At 38.0% G+C, this 19,916-nt stretch overlaps 1 protein-coding gene across 1 annotated transcript in view; it reads left to right on the top strand.

Moving 5' to 3' along the window:
• The window catches only part of rsh (Rap GTPase activating protein radish), a 666,322-nt gene that overhangs the window by 525,504 nt on the left and 120,902 nt on the right, over positions 1-19,916 (top strand). Inside the window, exon 5 of the mRNA XM_083113954.1 lies at positions 17,757-17,901. Within this exon, the coding sequence (XP_082970080.1) occupies positions 17,757-17,901 (145 nt within the window). The remainder of the gene's footprint in view (positions 1-17,756; positions 17,902-19,916) is intronic.

Here is a 19,916-nt window from a genome sequence, read left to right as displayed (position 1 = left end):
GGCAATGCCGCAGAGAGATGTATAAACGCAAAAATGTCATTTTACATTAATTTGACTAGGAATAACAAGAACCAAACTTAAAAGACACCATTAATATTGGTTTTACGATAAAACTACAAAAAACTTGTAAAATATTGTTTCCATTGGAAGTTTCATGCAATCATATTAATAAAAGCAACAATTTATAACGAATTGTATCTTGTGTAAACCTTCAAGATTAAATTAGAAAGTACATTCTGACTAGCATTACATATTTGAATACGCCCAAATCGTTTTTGTTCCTTGCAGAAAATGCGTTTCTTGTAACAACATTCAAACCTGACTTGATTGTTAAAACAATAAAACATTTTTAGAAATACGTAAACAGTACTACTGATCACTAATAACCTATTTCCACTGCAATTGCTAATTGATAAAGTTTGTAAACAGTAAACATATAATTATTATTTGATACATACTTACTTTGTTTTATTTTTGATTGAATTTGGCTTGAACTTCTTTCTGACTGTGAAATGTCAATAATTTCTGATATTTACTCTTCAGTCACAGATTTATTTTTTGTTAATGCATGGCCATTTTGGCAATATAATCTCTAAGGAAACGGTTAACATGTCGTTGTTGTGCTGGTACATTGTTGTAAGGCAACGCTCTAACTGTTGAAGCTTGGTGCATAATGGATGGCGGTGTTGTTGTAAATTGTTTGAAATCAGAGAATCTACAGAAAATTTTGTTCGGGACAGGCCCGTAGAGATAAATAGGCTAAAGGGGGTTTAAGCCTAGGACGCCATGCACAGAGGACGCCATTCAAAGGTTTTTTCAATGTGAGACTGAGAAATTTACACTTGGTATAGTCGTAAGGGGAGAAGGAAAACATGCAAGATGATACTCAACGCTTGTTCACATTTAAGATTTTCAAGTAATTAACTGACTCCTTAGATACTTCCTTTTGCAAGAAAAGCTAAATTCTAATTAATTAATTTCTAAGATATCAGTCACGTTTTATAAATGTTTTGTAAATTCTTAATTAGAATAATGTCCATATCTACATAGTTTATAACGATGTTATTTTTTTAGCAGTGTTGAATAATTTTAAATTACAAATTTTGATACTGAAAACATGCTACACAATGCAATATTTTATTTTAATTATTATTCTGACCAGCCATAAGTTGCAAAGGAAAGCTCATTGTTTCTGATTGTACAAGGCAGAAAAGGAAAGGACACATTTGGTGAATTACGAGGGGGGGCTGGAAAGTTCGTGAAATCACCCAGAAGGAATACAGCTGGAACAACCATTTTAATACATTTTTCAAGGCATTCCCCCCGAAGCTCAATACACGTTTCACAACAATGTTTCAACATTTGTAACCCTTTCAAATAGAAGGTTTTGTCCTGCCATGCAAAACAGCCCTCCACCTCCTCAACCAGTGCCTCTTCGGACGGAAAATGTGTGCCCTTGAGATGTTTTTTGAGGTTTGGAAAGAGGTGATAGTCGGATGGGGCGATATCAGGGGAATAGGGTGGGTGGGGTACACAGGTAAAGCCCAGATCCGCCAGCAATTGCATGGTTTGATGGGACTTGTGCGAGGGCGCATTGTCCTGGAGAAATTGCACACCGCGGCTCACTTTTCCCCGACGTTTTTCCTTCAGAGCCGCCTTCAATTCAATCAAATATTGGGAATAAACAGCAGCACTGATGTTTTCACCCTGTTTAAGATATTTTATGAGGATGACACAGTCCTTATCGCAAAAGACCGATGCCAGAACCTTCCCTGCTGACCTTTGACTTCGGAACTTTTTCGGTCGAGGAGACCCACTGTGGCGCATCTCCATGGGTTGCTTTTTAGTCTGTGGATCATAATGGTGAATACATGTTTCATCTTCAGTTACCAGACAGCGCAAAAAATCATAAGGGTGTTGAAATTTGCTCACGATCTCCCGTGACATCTGCACTCGTGTTCTCTTCTGGTCAGCATTCAGACATTTTGGGTTCCATTTCGCACTGAGCTTCCGCATGTCCAGATACTCTGATATTATGACACCCACACACTCACGCAATATCCCCAGATACGCAGCAATGGTTTTGGTGGATATGCGCTTATCCTCCATGAACATGTCGTGCACTTTGACAATGTTTTCCCTAGTCACTGCACTTGCAGGCCTGCCAGAGCGGGGTTCATCTTCAGTCTCACCATGTCCAGTCCTAAAACGCCTCACCCATTTGGCTACTGTTGTATATCCTGGGGCATGTTCCCCCAAAGTCTCATGCAAAGTTTTATGGATATCCATGGGGGATTTGTCTTGCAACACGAAAAACTTGATGACACTGCGAAGCTCATTCTTCTCAAATTTCCTTAGGTCCTCCGCCATCTCTTCTTACTGAACGTGAAACAAAAAAAATAACAATGACAAAAGGATCATATGCAGGATAAGAGGTTTACAATATATGCTCTTTCTAATGGCTACAACAATTTGTTTCAATTTTTATTTCTTCTGGGTGATTTCATGAACTTTCCAGCCCCCCCTCGTATGTACTTAGTACATTCAAATGAAAAGGTCCATTTTATTTTTTCTGAAAAAGCGTTTTATACGAGACAGTAATTTCATGTGTTTTGTATACCCACAGGTATATGTGACGTTTTAGTAATGAGGCATCTGCGCATGCGCAAGTGTGTCCAGGTAGCACGTGTCCGTTATCTAATCACCTTCACTTTCTTCCCTCCAGGTGGAACGCTGTGCTGAACAATGGAGCTGCTATTAAGGGGCGTGTCCAAGGAAGAACAGCGGGGTGTCATTCGGTTTCTTCATGCCGAAGGAGTACATCCAGCGGACATTCATAGGAGAATGAAAGTTGTGTATGAAAAATGTGAATCAGACAAAACAGTGAGAAAATGGTGTAGGCGTTTTCGTGGTGGACGAAACACATTGAAGGACGATGCTCGGCCGGGACAGTTGAAAAATCGCATTCCTGATTAGACAGTGGCTGCTATTGACAACCTTATTCAAGAAGACAGACGAATATCCCTGGCAGCCATTAGCGAACAAGTGAACGTGTCATTGGGTAGTGTGCATGACATTGTGAGGCACAGACTGGGTTACAGGAAAGTGTGCACACAATGGGCGCCAAAGTGTTTGTCAGAGGAACAAAAAATGTGCAGAATGGGAATGTCATTGGCTCATTTGATGCGATACAGGAATGAAGGTGAGAACTTTATCAGCAAAATCATTGCTGGAGATGAATCCATCTGCCCGTATTACCAGCCAGAATCAAGGAGGGACAGTATGGAATGGAAGCATACAGGATCACCAAAACCAAAGAAAAGCAAGTCACTACCTAAAGTCGGCAAACTTATGATGACCGTATTTTTCGATGACCAAGGGCCACTGCTAGTGGAGTTCCTTCCGGAGGGACACACAATTAACGCAAACACGTACTGTGAAACACTGCATCGTCTACGGACATCAATCAAGAATAAGCGTCGAGGAAAACTCAGCAAAGGCATCATTTTACTCCAGGACAATGCTCGTCCCCATACAGCCAGACAGACACAGGATGTGTTGAAATCATTCCATTGGGAAGTGCTAGACCACCCTGCCTACAGTCCTGACTTGAGTCCATGTGATTTTCACATTTTCGGACCTATGAAGAAACACCTCAGAGGACGACGCTTTGCCTCGAGTCCTGAGCTGCAGGAAGCTGTCAGGGAATGGTTTCATTCCCAGCACAAGGACTTCTTCTACCAAGGAATTCATAACGTTGTTTGAAAGTGGGACCAGTGTCTTACCTCATACGGTGACTATGTGTAGCCAACTACTGTAATAAAGTTTCTGCAAGGAAATGGACCTTTTCATTTGAATGCACCTAATACTTGCCAATATGAGATAATATGAATTTTGGAGGTGTCGTAGAGGAATGGACGCTTCGATAAAATGTCCCTGTTCACCTTTCGAATCCGGGTCTCTCGCATGGTAGTCAGACGCCTAAGAAATGGCGCACCATCCTACTTTCAATTCCATTTTCTATGAGAGGATAAGAACTTCTTTGGCAGGGATAAAAATAATTTTCTCTTGCCAAGGATATTTTTCGGGGGGTTAAAATCAGTGATGTGCTTCTACGAGTAAACGAATTTACATTCTACAAGTAGACTATTATATACACGTAGATGACGTAATCTATATAAACAACATAGCGAACGGTGTTAATTATACTGCGCATCAGTTGCTGATGTGTGAGAAGAACTTTTCATACTCTTCTCTCCAAATTCGAACAATTTCTCACCTAGGAAAAAAATCCAACATAGGAAATATTCTAGTGTTTTATGAAGAAAACACTAATTTTGCCTCACGACTGCCATCTATTGTCTTTTTTTGCATAGTATTTATCTTCTTCCATTGTTTATGATAGAAGAAAAGAGAAATCTTGTTGTAAATAGGATTATTTTCAGTTCGTTAGGAACCAATATAGTTGAAAATGTTGATTTCCTTTCATGAAAGCCTTGAAAATTAATTTTAATGTACTTTAGATTGTCTACGTAGTCTATGTAAACTACAACCCAATGTAATCTACGCGTAGATGTAGACATAAACTTATAGTGTACAGCACATCGCTGGTTAAAATCCCAGGCATCCGTCTTAAATTGTCATATTGGTGGAAATTATAAACAACATAATTTATGAAATATAAACTTTTATATCTCCAAAGTAATTTGTTATTTGTAGCTCTCACACTTCCGAACGGCACAATACATTTTATACCGCACACAGCGTCGCAAAAACTTTCAGCACATTTTTCTCTGTCAGTGGCCCTTAATGTGTGCTACGTGTGCGTGTGTGGGAAGAGGGGGAGCCCTTTCGCTCTTTCACCCTCTTAGAAGCCTCCCCCATCTACGTGCAGCATCCCCTGTCAAATAAATGATGGATGGTAAAGTGAAAAATAATGTGTTCTTTCTTGCGGCGTGTCCTCGTGGGATATGGAAGGCAGCAACTTGCTTCATGTGTTCGAGGAATAGATCGAGGAGGATGAAACCTATCCCTACTTCCGTTTGTATCTTGCCACCCTTTTCTCAGCTCGTAGATCTATCACGACTTTCTGAAAAATGGGCGAAAAAACCTTAAAAAATGAATTTTCGTTAGTTTATCTTCTCTTGCCGACTGAAGCAGCATATGTTGGAACATATATATCATGATTTATGATATGATAAGTTCTGAAATTAGCCGCAAGTGCATGACTATTAATGTTTGTCGTCATTTCTCGTCACGGATGATGAGGGGTGCCCCCATCCCTCCAAGGCCAATGTCGCATCCATCCCTCAAAATCATGTCATGCGTCCCCCCAAATCATATCATTCGCGCCCTTAAACCATTTCGTAATCCCCGCAAAATATTTAATTCCGACAGCGTGTTTACCGAAAGTAACTTTTTCTTAGCTTTACTGAACATTATAATTGATCTGCCCTTCCTCCCTAAACAGGGGTGCCATCACTCAAGACCACCCCTAAAATCGTTCATCATAATAGAGAATATCGCGTGGATCCCACTTTAAACTACAGGTTAAGTCCCGATTAGTCTTAGAGTGCATAAAGTGGACTTAAAGCACCAAATCAATCAATCAATCGAGAATATCGCTTGTCTTGTAATGCAGCTTTAGTATAAAAACTTGCATATCCATCTCATTAAAGCGCCAAACACACATCATAGCAAGAAATTATTGCTCGCGAATTTAATGGGGTGTCAATACTTTCTTAAGATTCCAAGATATTTAGTCTTTTCTTTTTCCAGCTTTTCCTTTGGCACATTCGGGGTCGAAAACGTGTGGATACCTTATCGCTAAATACAGTCTCCAAAATGTAATGTTCGAACTCTCTCTCCACTACAGAAATCCCTTGACAATCTAAGATTTAACACTTTATTAAGAGCTTTCTATCTCCCCCTTTAAATTTCATACTCAATCCTACCACCAAAATTGCCATGCCAATTTTAGACTTACTGTTAATATTGAAGAGTAGATATTGCCCCCTCCAAAAAATTAATTCTCAGTCTCCACACCACAATTTCCGCAACAGTCTAAGACAATAGCAATACACAAGAATTGGATACTGCCTTCAATTTAATGCTCAATCCCCTTCTAACTAGAGCACTCGCCATAATCCAAAACCTAGAATTGGATACTGACCCCCCCCCCCCAAAGTTTAATTCAGAATCCCACTCAGAATCCACGCGTCAATTAAGGCCTAATATGTACGAGTTTGATATCCCCCCCTTTCGATAATGCCCTAAACACTTTCATTTCTTCATCCAATGGATTAAATATAGTGCATTTAAGGTGTAAAATTTTTACATATATTTTGGAAAAGATATAAATGTTGAATTTTATATTATTTTCAAGGGAAAAAATTCCCCCAAAAGATCTCGATGGTGCAACCTGCGACATAAAACCCCCTGTGGGCACCCTGTGAATGAGCGTTATCTCTCACTTGTGGACCTACCTGTATCAATTCATCATGGAGATTTTTTCTTGGTAGTGTCTGCTGCCCCGTTCTTTTTCTGCAATGGGCGTGACAGCAAACTCAGTCTTTGTTTCATCGTGATTTCATCATACTATGTATGCAATTACGTCTGTAACACATACTGTGAAGTTGTGTTAAAACATAAATGTTTTAAGATTTGGTCCCTTAGCATTCTTCTAATAACACTGCTCTACAAAATGAAACTTTTTGAGAGCTGTTTTCCGGTTAAGAGATGATATAAGATATTTCAAGTACGCTGATCACGAATATGTTATTGGTTTTCTTCCATCACGTCAGAATTTTTCACAAAATAGAAATTAAATTTCAGCCGAGAGCGGTATTTACATACGAAAATCAAGTTACAGACATTAGGGAAATATTACACAAGGAATGTAAATCTCACAACAAATAGTCATAAAAAGTATACGAAATGTATAATTTGAAGTAGATATTTACCTCATTTCTTCTTTTTCCCTATTTGGAAGCTTCGAAGATTGGATTTTCTCTTGTGAACGGTGTTTGGTTCCTCAAGTAGCAATGTCCAACAGTAATCCACCATGATTGTTGTGCTCCATCTTCCCTGGTATCAGTGCTCTATGTCGCTAATATCTTGATGGAAACGCTCTCCATGTTCCTCACTGACTTCACCACCTAAGTTAGGAGGAAATCTGACCAAATACGAGAACAGGAAATGAATTTTAAGGCTCATGTTGCATCCTAAATTTTTGAACTTGAGCAGCATATGAGACACGATGCTCTTGTAATTTTCATGTCTGTTATTACCCAAGAAATTTTCACATACACTTCTGAAAGCTGCCCAAGCTTCCTTTTCCATGTTGTTCATGCATTCTTCGAAATTGGAATCTTGAAATGACTTTCGTATTTGAGGTCCTATGAAAATTTCCTCTTTCAACTTAGTATGTGAGATACTTGGAAATTTTTTGGTGAGGTATTTGAAACACTCTTCATTCTTATCGAGAGACTTACCAAATTGCTTCATGAGACCTAATTTTATATGTAATGGAGGTAATTGTATCCTCTGGTGTTCGCCACATTTTTACTGCCCTGGATGCGTTCGTGTCTTAGAGGCCAATTTTTTGTGTCCAGTGTTTCTCTCTATCTCTACTGTCCCATTCGCAAATATAACATGGATATTTTGTGTATCCTAGTTGATGTCCCATCAATAAACAAATAGGTCACCACACAAAACCCAATTCTGTTCTCCGTAATTTATCTTCAACAAGAGCAGTGACATATTTTGGTAATTCTCCTTGAGGTGTACAGAATATGCTAATGGCACAGAAGGGTATTGGTTTCCATTGTGTAGTAGGACAGCCTTTAAACTTAACTTGTTTGAATCTATGAATAACCTCCAATCCTGTGCAGAATAGCCATTCCCTGTAAGTCTCATCATGAGTTTGGTCACATCATTACAATACACCAAATCTTCTTCCGAAGAAAAGTATTGAATAAATTCCTGTTACCGATGCCTAAATAATGTTGAAGATGTCCCTGCAGCAAGTAAATTTTTCTCTTTCAATCTCGATCCTAAGAGTTCAGCAGCTTGCTTTCATAAATTCAAGTCTCTCGCAAAATCATGAAGTTCTAGTTGCGTAAAGAGCTGGGGCTCGTTTCCGTCCTGAACGAGGTAATCATCATCTTGTGTGTCGCTCACGGAATCAGAATCCGAACCTAGCTGCAAAGCACTTGGTGGATCAGGTACCAGGACATCAGGACCGTGAGGTACAGGTCGCATTGCCGATCGCACATTAGGATACTGTATTGTTTTTTTGTTCTTTGCATTAAAACCTTTCACTTCACAAGAAAAAAGTAACAATCACTCCTGTGATTAGTTGCCTCCCGCCACAGCATAGGGACACCAAAAGCCATAGCTTGCTTCTTACCTTTTGTCCAGTTCCTTAAATCTTCTTCACAAACTCGGCACACTGTGTGGGGTGCAAATGATTTATCTTGATCCCCTAGTTTAATCCCGAAATAAGCATGATATGCTGCCTTAACAAATGACGTAATTTTTTGCCTTTGCTTCAACACCACGTAACTTCCACAGATGTAGCAAAAATTATCGGGATTGTTTTTGCACTTCCTACGTTCCATTTTCCTGCATGTGCACTCAATCAACCGCGCAACAACAAGAGATGACAAGTAATGTCACATTGGCGGGAAACTTTTGTCGCGTCCACCAACTACAGACATCTAGTATTTCGCACTTCGTGATGATGTCTGCTGCTGGCATCTGCTGTGAAATTCATGAACTAAGTACACTAACAGGTTATTCTGTGTATGTCGCATGAGCTGTACTGTTTCATTTGAAAAAAAAAGATATATTTCATAAATATCTGTTAAAAACGAATACGTCCATATTGAAATATTGGCATTTTTTAATGTAAATATCAAATTTCTGAAATTCCAGTTTTGTGCAAAAACTGTACGTGATGGAGCAAAACAAACATCATTTTCGATGTTTCCACATCGAAATCATTAAGAAAATGTCAACATTTCCCAAACAGCAAAATCACTGTAGAGCAGTGTAATAAACCTAAATGCTCTCGTAGTTGTGTTAGGTTCCGTTAGCATTAAAAAATATCTCTAAATGCTTTCTAAAGAAAAAGGTTATAAATTACCTGTACATTCATTCCCACTAATCATAAACATGCATTTTTCTCGTCTTCATCTATTCTTACGACTTGTAACATCCTCTTAGCAGACGAATTACGTGGCAGGAGAAAATTTGACGCTTATTCTTACTGCTGACACGTCCGTGGCAGCAGACTCGGTCTAATTTCTTTTTGTGCTAGTTTTCAAGTAGCGTGCATACAGGTGGGTCAATCAGAAATACTAAACGTGCATTGGTTGAAAAGCATGTGATATTATGTGGGGTTTCTAAAAAGTATAGGCCTAATTAGACAACAGTGACGGAACCAGAAACTTTGTAATAGGGCATCAAAAACGACTATATTCTTTCTCCCAGGCGTCTGTGCAGTAAGTGACAGAAACAAGTCCTCTGTACAAGGGCTCGACCTCTTCTTCTTCTCTACCGTTATGCGCGGCGTTGCTATACAAACACTTGAGACAGACTGTATTATCTTTCGCACATTTTATTTTCTTTGGATCCATGGGCGTACCCCAGCAATCTGTTTCTACACACTTCATTGTAAGGAGCAAAACAGGAAGTAATACTTCAGCTCTGTGTTTTCCTGAAATGATGTGTTCTCTCTTTTTTATTACCTTGCTATTCAGTTCTTCGAATATTTATAATCAGAGTTTTATACACGAGGACTGATTAATAAGTAAGGTTACAAGACTTCGCATATGCGTCTACTGTTACCTAATTTAGTAACAAGACTTCGCATGTGCGTCTACTGTTACCTAATTTAATAACAAGACTTCGCATGTGAGTCTACTGTTACCTAATTTAGTAACAAGACTTCGCATATTAGTCTACTATTACCTAATTTAGTAACAAGACTTGGCATGTGAGTCTACTGTTACCTAATTTAGTAACAAGACTTCGCATGTGCATCTACTGTTACCTAATTTAATAACAAGACTTCGCACGTGCGTCTACTGTTACCTAATTTAGTAACAAGATTTTCCATGTGAGTCTACTGTTACCTAATTTAGTAACACGACTTCGCATGTGCGTCTACTGTTACCTAATTTAGTAACAAGACTTCGCATGTGAGTCTACTGTTACCTAATTTAGTAACAAGACTTCGCATGTGCGTCTACTGTTACCTAATTTAGTAACAAGATTTTGCATGTGAGTCTACTGTTACCTAATTTAGTAACAAGACTTCGCATGTGCGTCTACTGTTACCTAATTTAGTAACAAGACTTCGCATGTGAGTCTACTCTTACGTAATTTAGTAACAAGACTTCGCATGTGCGTCCACTGGTATCTAATTTAGAAACAAGACTTCGCATGTGAGTCTACTGTTACCTAATTTAGTAACAAGACTTCGAATGTGCGTCTACTGTTACCTAATTTAATAACAACACTTCGCATGTGCGTCTACTGTTACCTAATTTAGTAACAAGACTTCGCATGTGAGTCTACTGTTACCTAATTTAATAACAAGACTTCGCATGTGCGTCTACTGTTACCTAATTTAGTAACAAGACTTCGCATGTGAGTCTACTCTTACGTAATTTAGTAACAAGACTTCGCATGTGCGTCCACTGGTATCTAATTTAGTAAGAAGATTTTGCATGTGCGTTTACTGTTATCTAATTTAGTAACAAGACTTCGCATGTGAGTCTACTGTTACCTAATTTAGTAACAAGACTTCGCATGTGCGTCCACTGGTATCTAATTTAGTAACAAGACTTCGCATGTGAGTCTACTGTTACCTAATTTAGTAACAAGACTTCGCATGTGCGTCTACTGTTACCTAATTTAATAACAAGACTTCGCATGTGAGTCTACTCTTACGTAATTTAGTAACAAGACTTCGCATGTGCGTCCACTGGTATCTAATTTAGTAAGAAGATTTTGCATGTGCGTTTACTGTTATCTAATTTAGTAACAAGACTTCGCATGTGAGTCTACTGTTACCTAATTTAGTAACAAGACTTCGCATGTGCGTCCACTGGTATCTAATTTAGTAACAAGACTTCGCATGTGAGTCTACTGTTACCTAATTTAGTAACAAGACTTCGCATGTGCGTCCACTGTTACCTAATTTAGTAACAAGACTTCGCATGTGCGTCTACTGTTACCTAATTTAATAACAAGACTTCGCACGTGCGTCTTCTGTTACCTAATTTAGTAACAAGACTTCGCATGTGCGTCCACTGATATCTAATTTAGTAACAAGACTTCGCATGTGAGTCTACTGTTACCTAATTTAGTAACAAGACTTCGTATGTGCGTCTACTGTTATCTAATTTAGTAACAAGACTTCGGATGTGAGTCTACTGTTACCTAATTTAGTAACAAGACTTCGTATGTGCGTCTACTGTTATCTAATTTAGTAACAAGACTTCGCATGTGAGTCTACTGTTACCTAATTTAGTAACAAGACTTCGCATGTGCGTCCACTGGTATCTAATTTAGTAACAAGACTTCGCATGTGAGTCTACTGTTACCTAATTTAGTAACAAGACTTCGCATGTGAGTCTACTGTTACCTAATTTAGTAACAAGACTTCGCATGTGCGTCTATTCTTACCTAATTTAGTAACAAGACTTCGCATGTGCGTGTGCTGTTACCTAATTTAATAACAAGACTTCGTACGTGCGTCTACTGTTACCTAATTTAGTAACAAGATTTTGCATGTGCGTTTACTGTTATCTAATTTAGTAACAAGACTTCGCATGTGAGTCTACTGTTACCTAATTTAGTAAAAGACTTCGTATGTGCGTCTACTGTTACCTAATTTAGTAACAAGACTTCGCATGTGAGTCTACTGTTACCTAATTTAGTAACAAGACTTCGCATGTGCGTCCACTGATATCTAATTTAGTAACAAGACCTCGCACGTGAGTCTACTGTTACCTAATTTAGTAACAAGACTTCGCATGTGAGTCTACTCTTACGTAATTTAGTAACAAGACTTCGCATGTGCGTCCACTGATATCTAATTTAGTAACAAGACTTCGCATGTGAGTCTACTGTTACCTAATATAGTAACAAGACTTCGCATGTGCGTCTACTGTTACCTAATTTAATAACAAGACTTCGCATGTGCGTCTACTGTTACCTAATTTAGTAACAAGACTTCGCATGTGAGTCTACTGTTACCTAATTTAATAACAAGACCTCGCATGTGCGTCTACTGTTACCTAATGTAGTAACAAGACTTCGCATGTGAGTGTCTACTCTTACGTAATTTAGTAACAAGACTTCGCATGTGCGTCCACTGGTATCTAATTTAGTAACAAGATTTTGCATGTGCGTTTACTGTTATCTAGTTTAGTAACAAGACTTCGCATGTGAGTCTACTGTTACCTAATTTAGTAACAAGATTTTGCATGTGCGTTTACTGTTATCTAATTTAGTAACAAGACTTCGCATGTGAGTCTACTATTACCTAATTTAGTAACAAGACTTCGTATGTGCGTCTACTGTTATCTAATTTAGTAACAAGACTTCGCATGTGAGTCTACTGTTACCTAATTTAGTAACAAGACTTCGTATGTGCGTCTACTGTTACCTAATTTAGTAACAAGACTTCGCATGTGAGTCTACTGTTACCTAATTTAGTAACAAGACTTCGCATGTGCGTCCACTGGTATCTAATTTAGTAACAAGACTTCGCATGTGCGTCTACTGTTACCTAATTTAGTAACAAGACTTCGCATGTGCGTCCACTGGTATCTAATTTAGTAACAAAACTTCGCATGTGAGTCTACTGTTACCTAATTTAGTAACAAGACTTCGCATGTGCGTCTACTGTTACCTAATTTAGTATCAAGACTTCGCATGTGCGTCTACTGTTACCTAATTTAGTAACAAGACTTCGCATGTGAGTCTACTGTTACCTTATTTAGTAACAAGACTTCGCATGTGAGTCTACTGTTACCTAATTTAGTAACAAGACTTCGCATGTGCGTCTACTGTTACCTAATTTAGTAACAAGACTTCGCATGTGAGTCTACTCTTACGTAATTTAGTAACAAGACTTCGCAGCATGTGCGTCCACTGGTATCTAATTTAGTAACAAGACTTCGCATGTGAGTCTACTGTTACCTAATTTAGTAACAAGACTTCGCATGTGAGTCTACTGTTACATAATTTAGTAACAAGACTTCGCATGTGCGTGTACTGTTACCTAATTCAATAACAAGACTTCGCACGTGCGTCTACTGTTACCTAATTTAGTAACAAGATTTTGCATGTGCGTTTACTGTTATCTAATTTAGTAACAAGACTTCGCATGTGCGTCTACTGTTACCTAATTTAGTAGAAGACTTCGTATGTGCGTCTACTGTTACCTAATTTAGTAACAAGACTTCGCATGTGCGTCTACTCTTACCTAATTTAGTAACAAGACTTTGCATGTGAGACTTCTGTTACCTAATTTAGTAACAAGATTTTGCATGTTCGTTTACTGTTATCTAATTTAGTAACAAGACTTCGCATGTGCGTCCACTGGTATCTAATTTAGTAACAAGACTTCGCATGTGCGTCTACTGTTACCTAATTTAATAACAAGACTTCGCATGTGAGTCTACTCTTACGTAATTTAGTAACAAGACTTCGCATGTGCGTCCACTGGTATCTAATTTAGTAAGAAGATTTTGCATGTGCGTTTACTGTTATCTAATTTAGTAACAAGACTTCGCATGTGAGTCTACTGTTACCTAATTTAGTAACAAGACTTCGCATGTGCGTCCACTGGTATCTAATTTAGTAACAAGACTTCGCATGTGAGTCTACTGTTACCTAATTTAGTAACAAGACTTCGCATGTGCGTCCACTGTTACCTAATTTAGTAACAAGACTTCGCATGTGCGTCTACTGTTACCTAATTTAATAACAAGACTTCGCACGTGCGTCTTCTGTTACCTAATTTAGTAACAAGACTTCGCATGTGCGTCCACTGATATCTAATTTAGTAACAAGACTTCGCATGTGAGTCTACTGTTACCTAATTTAGTAACAAGACTTCGTATGTGCGTCTACTGTTATCTAATTTAGTAACAAGACTTCGGATGTGAGTCTACTGTTACCTAATTTAGTAACAAGACTTCGTATGTGCGTCTACTGTTATCTAATTTAGTAACAAGACTTCGCATGTGAGTCTACTGTTACCTAATTTAGTAACAAGACTTCGCATGTGCGTCCACTGGTATCTAATTTAGTAACAAGACTTCGCATGTGAGTCTACTGTTACCTAATTTAGTAACAAGACTTCGCATGTGAGTCTACTGTTACCTAATTTAGTAACAAGACTTCGCATGTGCGTCTATTCTTACCTAATTTAGTAACAAGACTTCGCATGTGCGTGTGCTGTTACCTAATTTAATAACAAGACTTCGTACGTGCGTCTACTGTTACCTAATTTAGTAACAAGATTTTGCATGTGCGTTTACTGTTATCTAATTTAGTAACAAGACTTCGCATGTGAGTCTACTGTTACCTAATTTAGTAAAAGACTTCGTATGTGCGTCTACTGTTACCTAATTTAGTAACAAGACTTCGCATGTGAGTCTACTGTTACCTAATTTAGTAACAAGACTTCGCATGTGCGTCCACTGATATCTAATTTAGTAACAAGACCTCGCACGTGAGTCTACTGTTACCTAATTTAGTAACAAGACTTCGCATGTGAGTCTACTCTTACGTAATTTAGTAACAAGACTTCGCATGTGCGTCCACTGATATCTAATTTAGTAACAAGACTTCGCATGTGAGTCTACTGTTACCTAATATAGTAACAAGACTTCGCATGTGCGTCTACTGTTACCTAATTTAATAACAAGACTTCGCATGTGCGTCTACTGTTACCTAATTTAGTAACAAGACTTCGCATGTGAGTCTACTGTTACCTAATTTAATAACAAGACCTCGCATGTGCGTCTACTGTTACCTAATGTAGTAACAAGACTTCGCATGTGAGTGTCTACTCTTACGTAATTTAGTAACAAGACTTCGCATGTGCGTCCACTGGTATCTAATTTAGTAACAAGATTTTGCATGTGCGTTTACTGTTATCTAGTTTAGTAACAAGACTTCGCATGTGAGTCTACTGTTACCTAATTTAGTAACAAGATTTTGCATGTGCGTTTACTGTTATCTAATTTAGTAACAAGACTTCGCATGTGAGTCTACTATTACCTAATTTAGTAACAAGACTTCGTATGTGCGTCTACTGTTATCTAATTTAGTAACAAGACTTCGCATGTGAGTCTACTGTTACCTAATTTAGTAACAAGACTTCGTATGTGCGTCTACTGTTACCTAATTTAGTAACAAGACTTCGCATGTGAGTCTACTGTTACCTAATTTAGTAACAAGACTTCGCATGTGCGTCCACTGGTATCTAATTTAGTAACAAGACTTCGCATGTGCGTCTACTGTTACCTAATTTAGTAACAAGACTTCGCATGTGCGTCCACTGGTATCTAATTTAGTAACAAAACTTCGCATGTGAGTCTACTGTTACCTAATTTAGTAACAAGACTTCGCATGTGCGTCTACTGTTACCTAATTTAGTATCAAGACTTCGCATGTGCGTCTACTGTTACCTAATTTAGTAACAAGACTTCGCATGTGAGTCTACTGTTACCTTATTTAGTAACAAGACTTCGCATGTGAGTCTACTGTTACCTAATTTAGTAACAAGACTTCGCATGTGCGTCTACTGTTACCTAATTTAGTAACAAGACTTCGCATGTGAGTCTACTCTTACGTAATTTAGTAACAAGACTTCGCAGCATGTGCGTCCACTGGTATCTAATTTAGTAACAAGACTTCGCATGTGAGTCTACTGTTACCTAATTTAGTAACAAGACTTCGCATGTGAGTCTACTGTTACATAATTTAGTAACAAGACTTCGCATGTGCGTGTACTGTTACCTAATTCAATAACAAGACTTCGCACGTGCGTCTACTGTTACCTAATTTAGTAACAAGATTTTGCATGTGCGTTTACTGTTATCTAATTTAGTAACAAGACTTCGCATGTGCGTCTACTGTTACCTAATTTAGTAGAAGACTTCGTATGTGCGTCTACTGTTACCTAATTTAGTAACAAGACTTCGCATGTGCGTCTACTCTTACCTAATTTAGTAACAAGACTTTGCATGTGAGACTTCTGTTACCTAATTTAGTAACAAGATTTTGCATGTTCGTTTACTGTTATCTAATTTAGTAACAAGACTTCGCATGTGCGTCCACTGGTATCTAATTTAGTAACAAGACTTCGCATGTGAGTTTACTGTTACCTAATTTAGTAACAAGACTTCGCATGTGCGTCCACTGATATCTAATTTAGTAACAAGACTTCGCATGTGAGTCTACTGTTACCTAATTTAGTAACAAGACTTCGCATGTGCGTCTACTCTTACCTAATTTAGTAACAAGACTTCGCATGTGCGTCTACTGTTACCTAATTTAATAACAAGACTTCGCACGTGCGTCTTCTGTTACCTAATTTAGTAACAAGACTTCGCACGTGCGTCTTCTGTTACCTAATTTAGTAACAAGACTTCGCATGTGCGTCCACTGTTACCTAATTTAGTAACAAGACTTCGTATGTGCGTCTACTGTTATCTAATTTAGTAACAAGACTTCGCATGTGAGTCTACTGTTACCTAATTTTGTAACAAGACTTCGTATGTGCGTCTACTGTTATCTAATTTAGTAACAAGACTTCGCATGTGAGTCTACTGTTACCTAATTTAGTAACAAGACTACGCATGTGCGTCCACTGGTATCTAATTTAGTAACAAGACTTCGCATGTGAGTCTACTGTTACCTAATTTAGAAACAAGACTTCGCATGTGCGTCCACTGATATCTAATTTAGTAACAAGACTTCGCATGTGAGTCTACTGTTACCTAATTTAGTAACAAGACTTCGCATGTGCGTCTACTCTTACCTAATTTAGTAACAAGACTTCGCATGTGCGTCTACTGTTACCTAATTTACTAACAAGACTTCGCACGTGCGTCTTCTGTTACCTAATTTAGTAACAAGACTTCGCATGTGCGTCCACTGATATCTAATTGAGTAACAAGACTTCGCATGTGAGTCTACTGTTACCTAATTTAGTAACAAGACTTCGTATGTGCGTCTACTGTTATCTAATTTAGTAACAAGACTTCGCATGTGAGTCTACTGTTACCTAATTTTGTAACAAGACTTCGTATGTGCGTCTACTGTTACCTAATTTAGTAACAAGACTTCGCATGTGAGTCTACTGTTACCTAATTTAGTAACAAGACTTCGCATGTGCGTCCACTGGTATCTAATTTAGTAACAAGACTTCGCATGTGAGTCTACTGTTACCTAATTTAGTAACAAGACTTCGCATGTGCGTCTACTGTTACCTAATTTAATAACAAGACTTCGCATGTGCGTCTACTGTTACCTAATTTAATAACAGACTTCGCATGTTGTTACCTTATTTATTGAGCAACCCTCTTATATTGAGAAAAATAAATTAATGTCTGCTGTAATGCTGAATAACTTCTTCAGAGTTTAACACAATATTGAATGTATTACTATGTAATGCTTACTGCAGAGTAAGATATACATTACTGTTGTTTTTTCTATTACAGGTTTTCATCAAATCGGAATTGAAAGTGGGCGTCATATACGTTAAAGAAGGCCAGTACACGGAAGAAGAAATTCTGGACAACAATGAAAATAGCACATTGTTCGAAGAATTCCTGCAAATATTAGGCGATAGAGTAAGGCTTAAAGGTAGGTCTTGTGTTTCGTTCTCAATCAAGTTCTATTTGTTGCTGAACATTAATCGTTAAACGGGAGGTAAGGCTGTTTCTACTCGCTGAGCACCTCAAGTGGGGTAGTTTAAATGGATAGACAGCACACAGTAAGTTTTCCCTTCCCAAATTTTCTATCCGTTTAGTATGTAATTTCACAGACAAGGAGAGGGCACGACTTGGGACGGGACTTCGTGTCGTGGTAGGGTACCCTGTAGGTATTGATATGGCAAGCAGGGGTGCCACAGGGAGGATTGTGATGCAGTCTGCCCCATTGAAATTTTTTGGAGGGATTTCTTCTTAAAATAATATAACATTCAACATTTATATTTTTTCTAAAATATCTGTAAAAAATTTACACTTTAGGTGCACCTTACTTAATGCATTAGATGAAGAAAATGAATTTTTCTGTCCAACAATTTGTGGGAGGGGGATTTCTTTTACAGCATTGAAGTCAAGTCGAATTACGTTATCAATGATTGATTGATTTGTTTTATTTTCCTTCGCTTCTTGTTCCACATTTGGCTAATTTGCGAAAATGGACATGAGTGATGATATGATGAATTTGATGAATGGACACTCACAAACACCCATGCCCAGGCCAGGATTCGAACCCAAGACCCCTGGCGTCGCAGCGCGATGTGCTAACCACTGCGCCACGGGGACCGGCTCGTTATCAATGAACCACTGCTGCTATAGCAATTTGTATACTGCCAAAGGAATTGTAATGGGTCGGGTGGTGGTGGGGGGAGGCAATATCCTTGAATATTAAATGTTGGGAGATTGGACGTGAATTTTAGTGTGTGTTACTATTACGGCTTGGACTGTTGCGGAAAGTTCAGTGTGCGGACTGAGAATTATTTGTTTTTCATTCTCAATATCAAACAGTAAGTCAAAAAGTGGCATAGCAATTTGGTGGGAAGTTTGAGAAAGTGCGAAAAGAGAAGATGGAAAATACTAAATATCTCGGGATCTTCTGAAAGTATTGACACCTCATTAAATTAATATTCTTGCAAGCCAAAATTACCAAAATTGTTCAATACCAACTGACTATCCAACCCTAGACACCACACACACACACACACACACACACATTATATATACATATATATATATATTATATACATACATACATATATAACACCATTAAGCCTTGTTTCCATGATATGAAAAACTCAATATGCTGACCAAGGCAGAAATTTATTTTATTTTAAAACATAAACTAAACGTAACGTTTCAACCTTCTAGAAAGGTCTTCTTCAGACTCTGTACCAAGTATAAATGAAACAAGGTACAAAACCGGAAGATATATATACACAAAAATCACTCCCCTCCAGACACAAGATAATTAGAAAGTTGTTTTTTTTCTGGAACATTCCAGAATGGAAGAAAGAGTGAAAAGGACAGGAGTGAAAGAGAAGAGACTAAGGAAGAGGAATGAAGAAAGAAAGGAAAAAGAGCGTGAGATAAAAAGTCCAACCACTTTCCAGATAATAGGAAATGTTTAGCTAAATCGCCTGTCGGATGAAAGTACATTTGACAAGGGAAGGCCACTTGCTGAAATGTTCCAGAAAATACAACTTTCTAATAATCTTGTGTCTGGAGGGGAATGATTTTTGTGTATATATATCTTCCTGTTTTGTACCTTGTTACATTTGTACTTGGTACAGAGTCTGAAGAAGACCTTGCTAGAAGGTTGAAACTTTACGTTTAGTTTGTTTTTAAAATAAAATAAATTTCTGCCTTGGTCAGCATATTGAGTTTTTCATACATAGATACATACATACATATATATATCACCAAACGAAACTGTTGGTTGAAGATGAGCAAAGACTTCGAGACAGTATTGTACCTTAAATCTTCATCCAAAGGATCTGGGAACTTCCCAATTTTTCAGGTACCTTTGTTCTTAAAATTTTCAAATGATCCATTCTGTATGTGATTTAAATATCAAAATAAGCATCTTTATCCTACTCGTTTACATTGGGAATTTGC

This window comes from Lepisma saccharinum, chromosome 28, assembly GCF_977018435.1.
Source record: "Lepisma saccharinum chromosome 28, izLepSacc3.1, whole genome shotgun sequence".
Taxonomy (NCBI): Eukaryota; Metazoa; Arthropoda; class Insecta; order Zygentoma; family Lepismatidae; genus Lepisma; species Lepisma saccharinum.
Note: the sequence above shows the minus strand (reverse complement) of the source record. Positions and strands in the feature narration are given on the sequence as shown.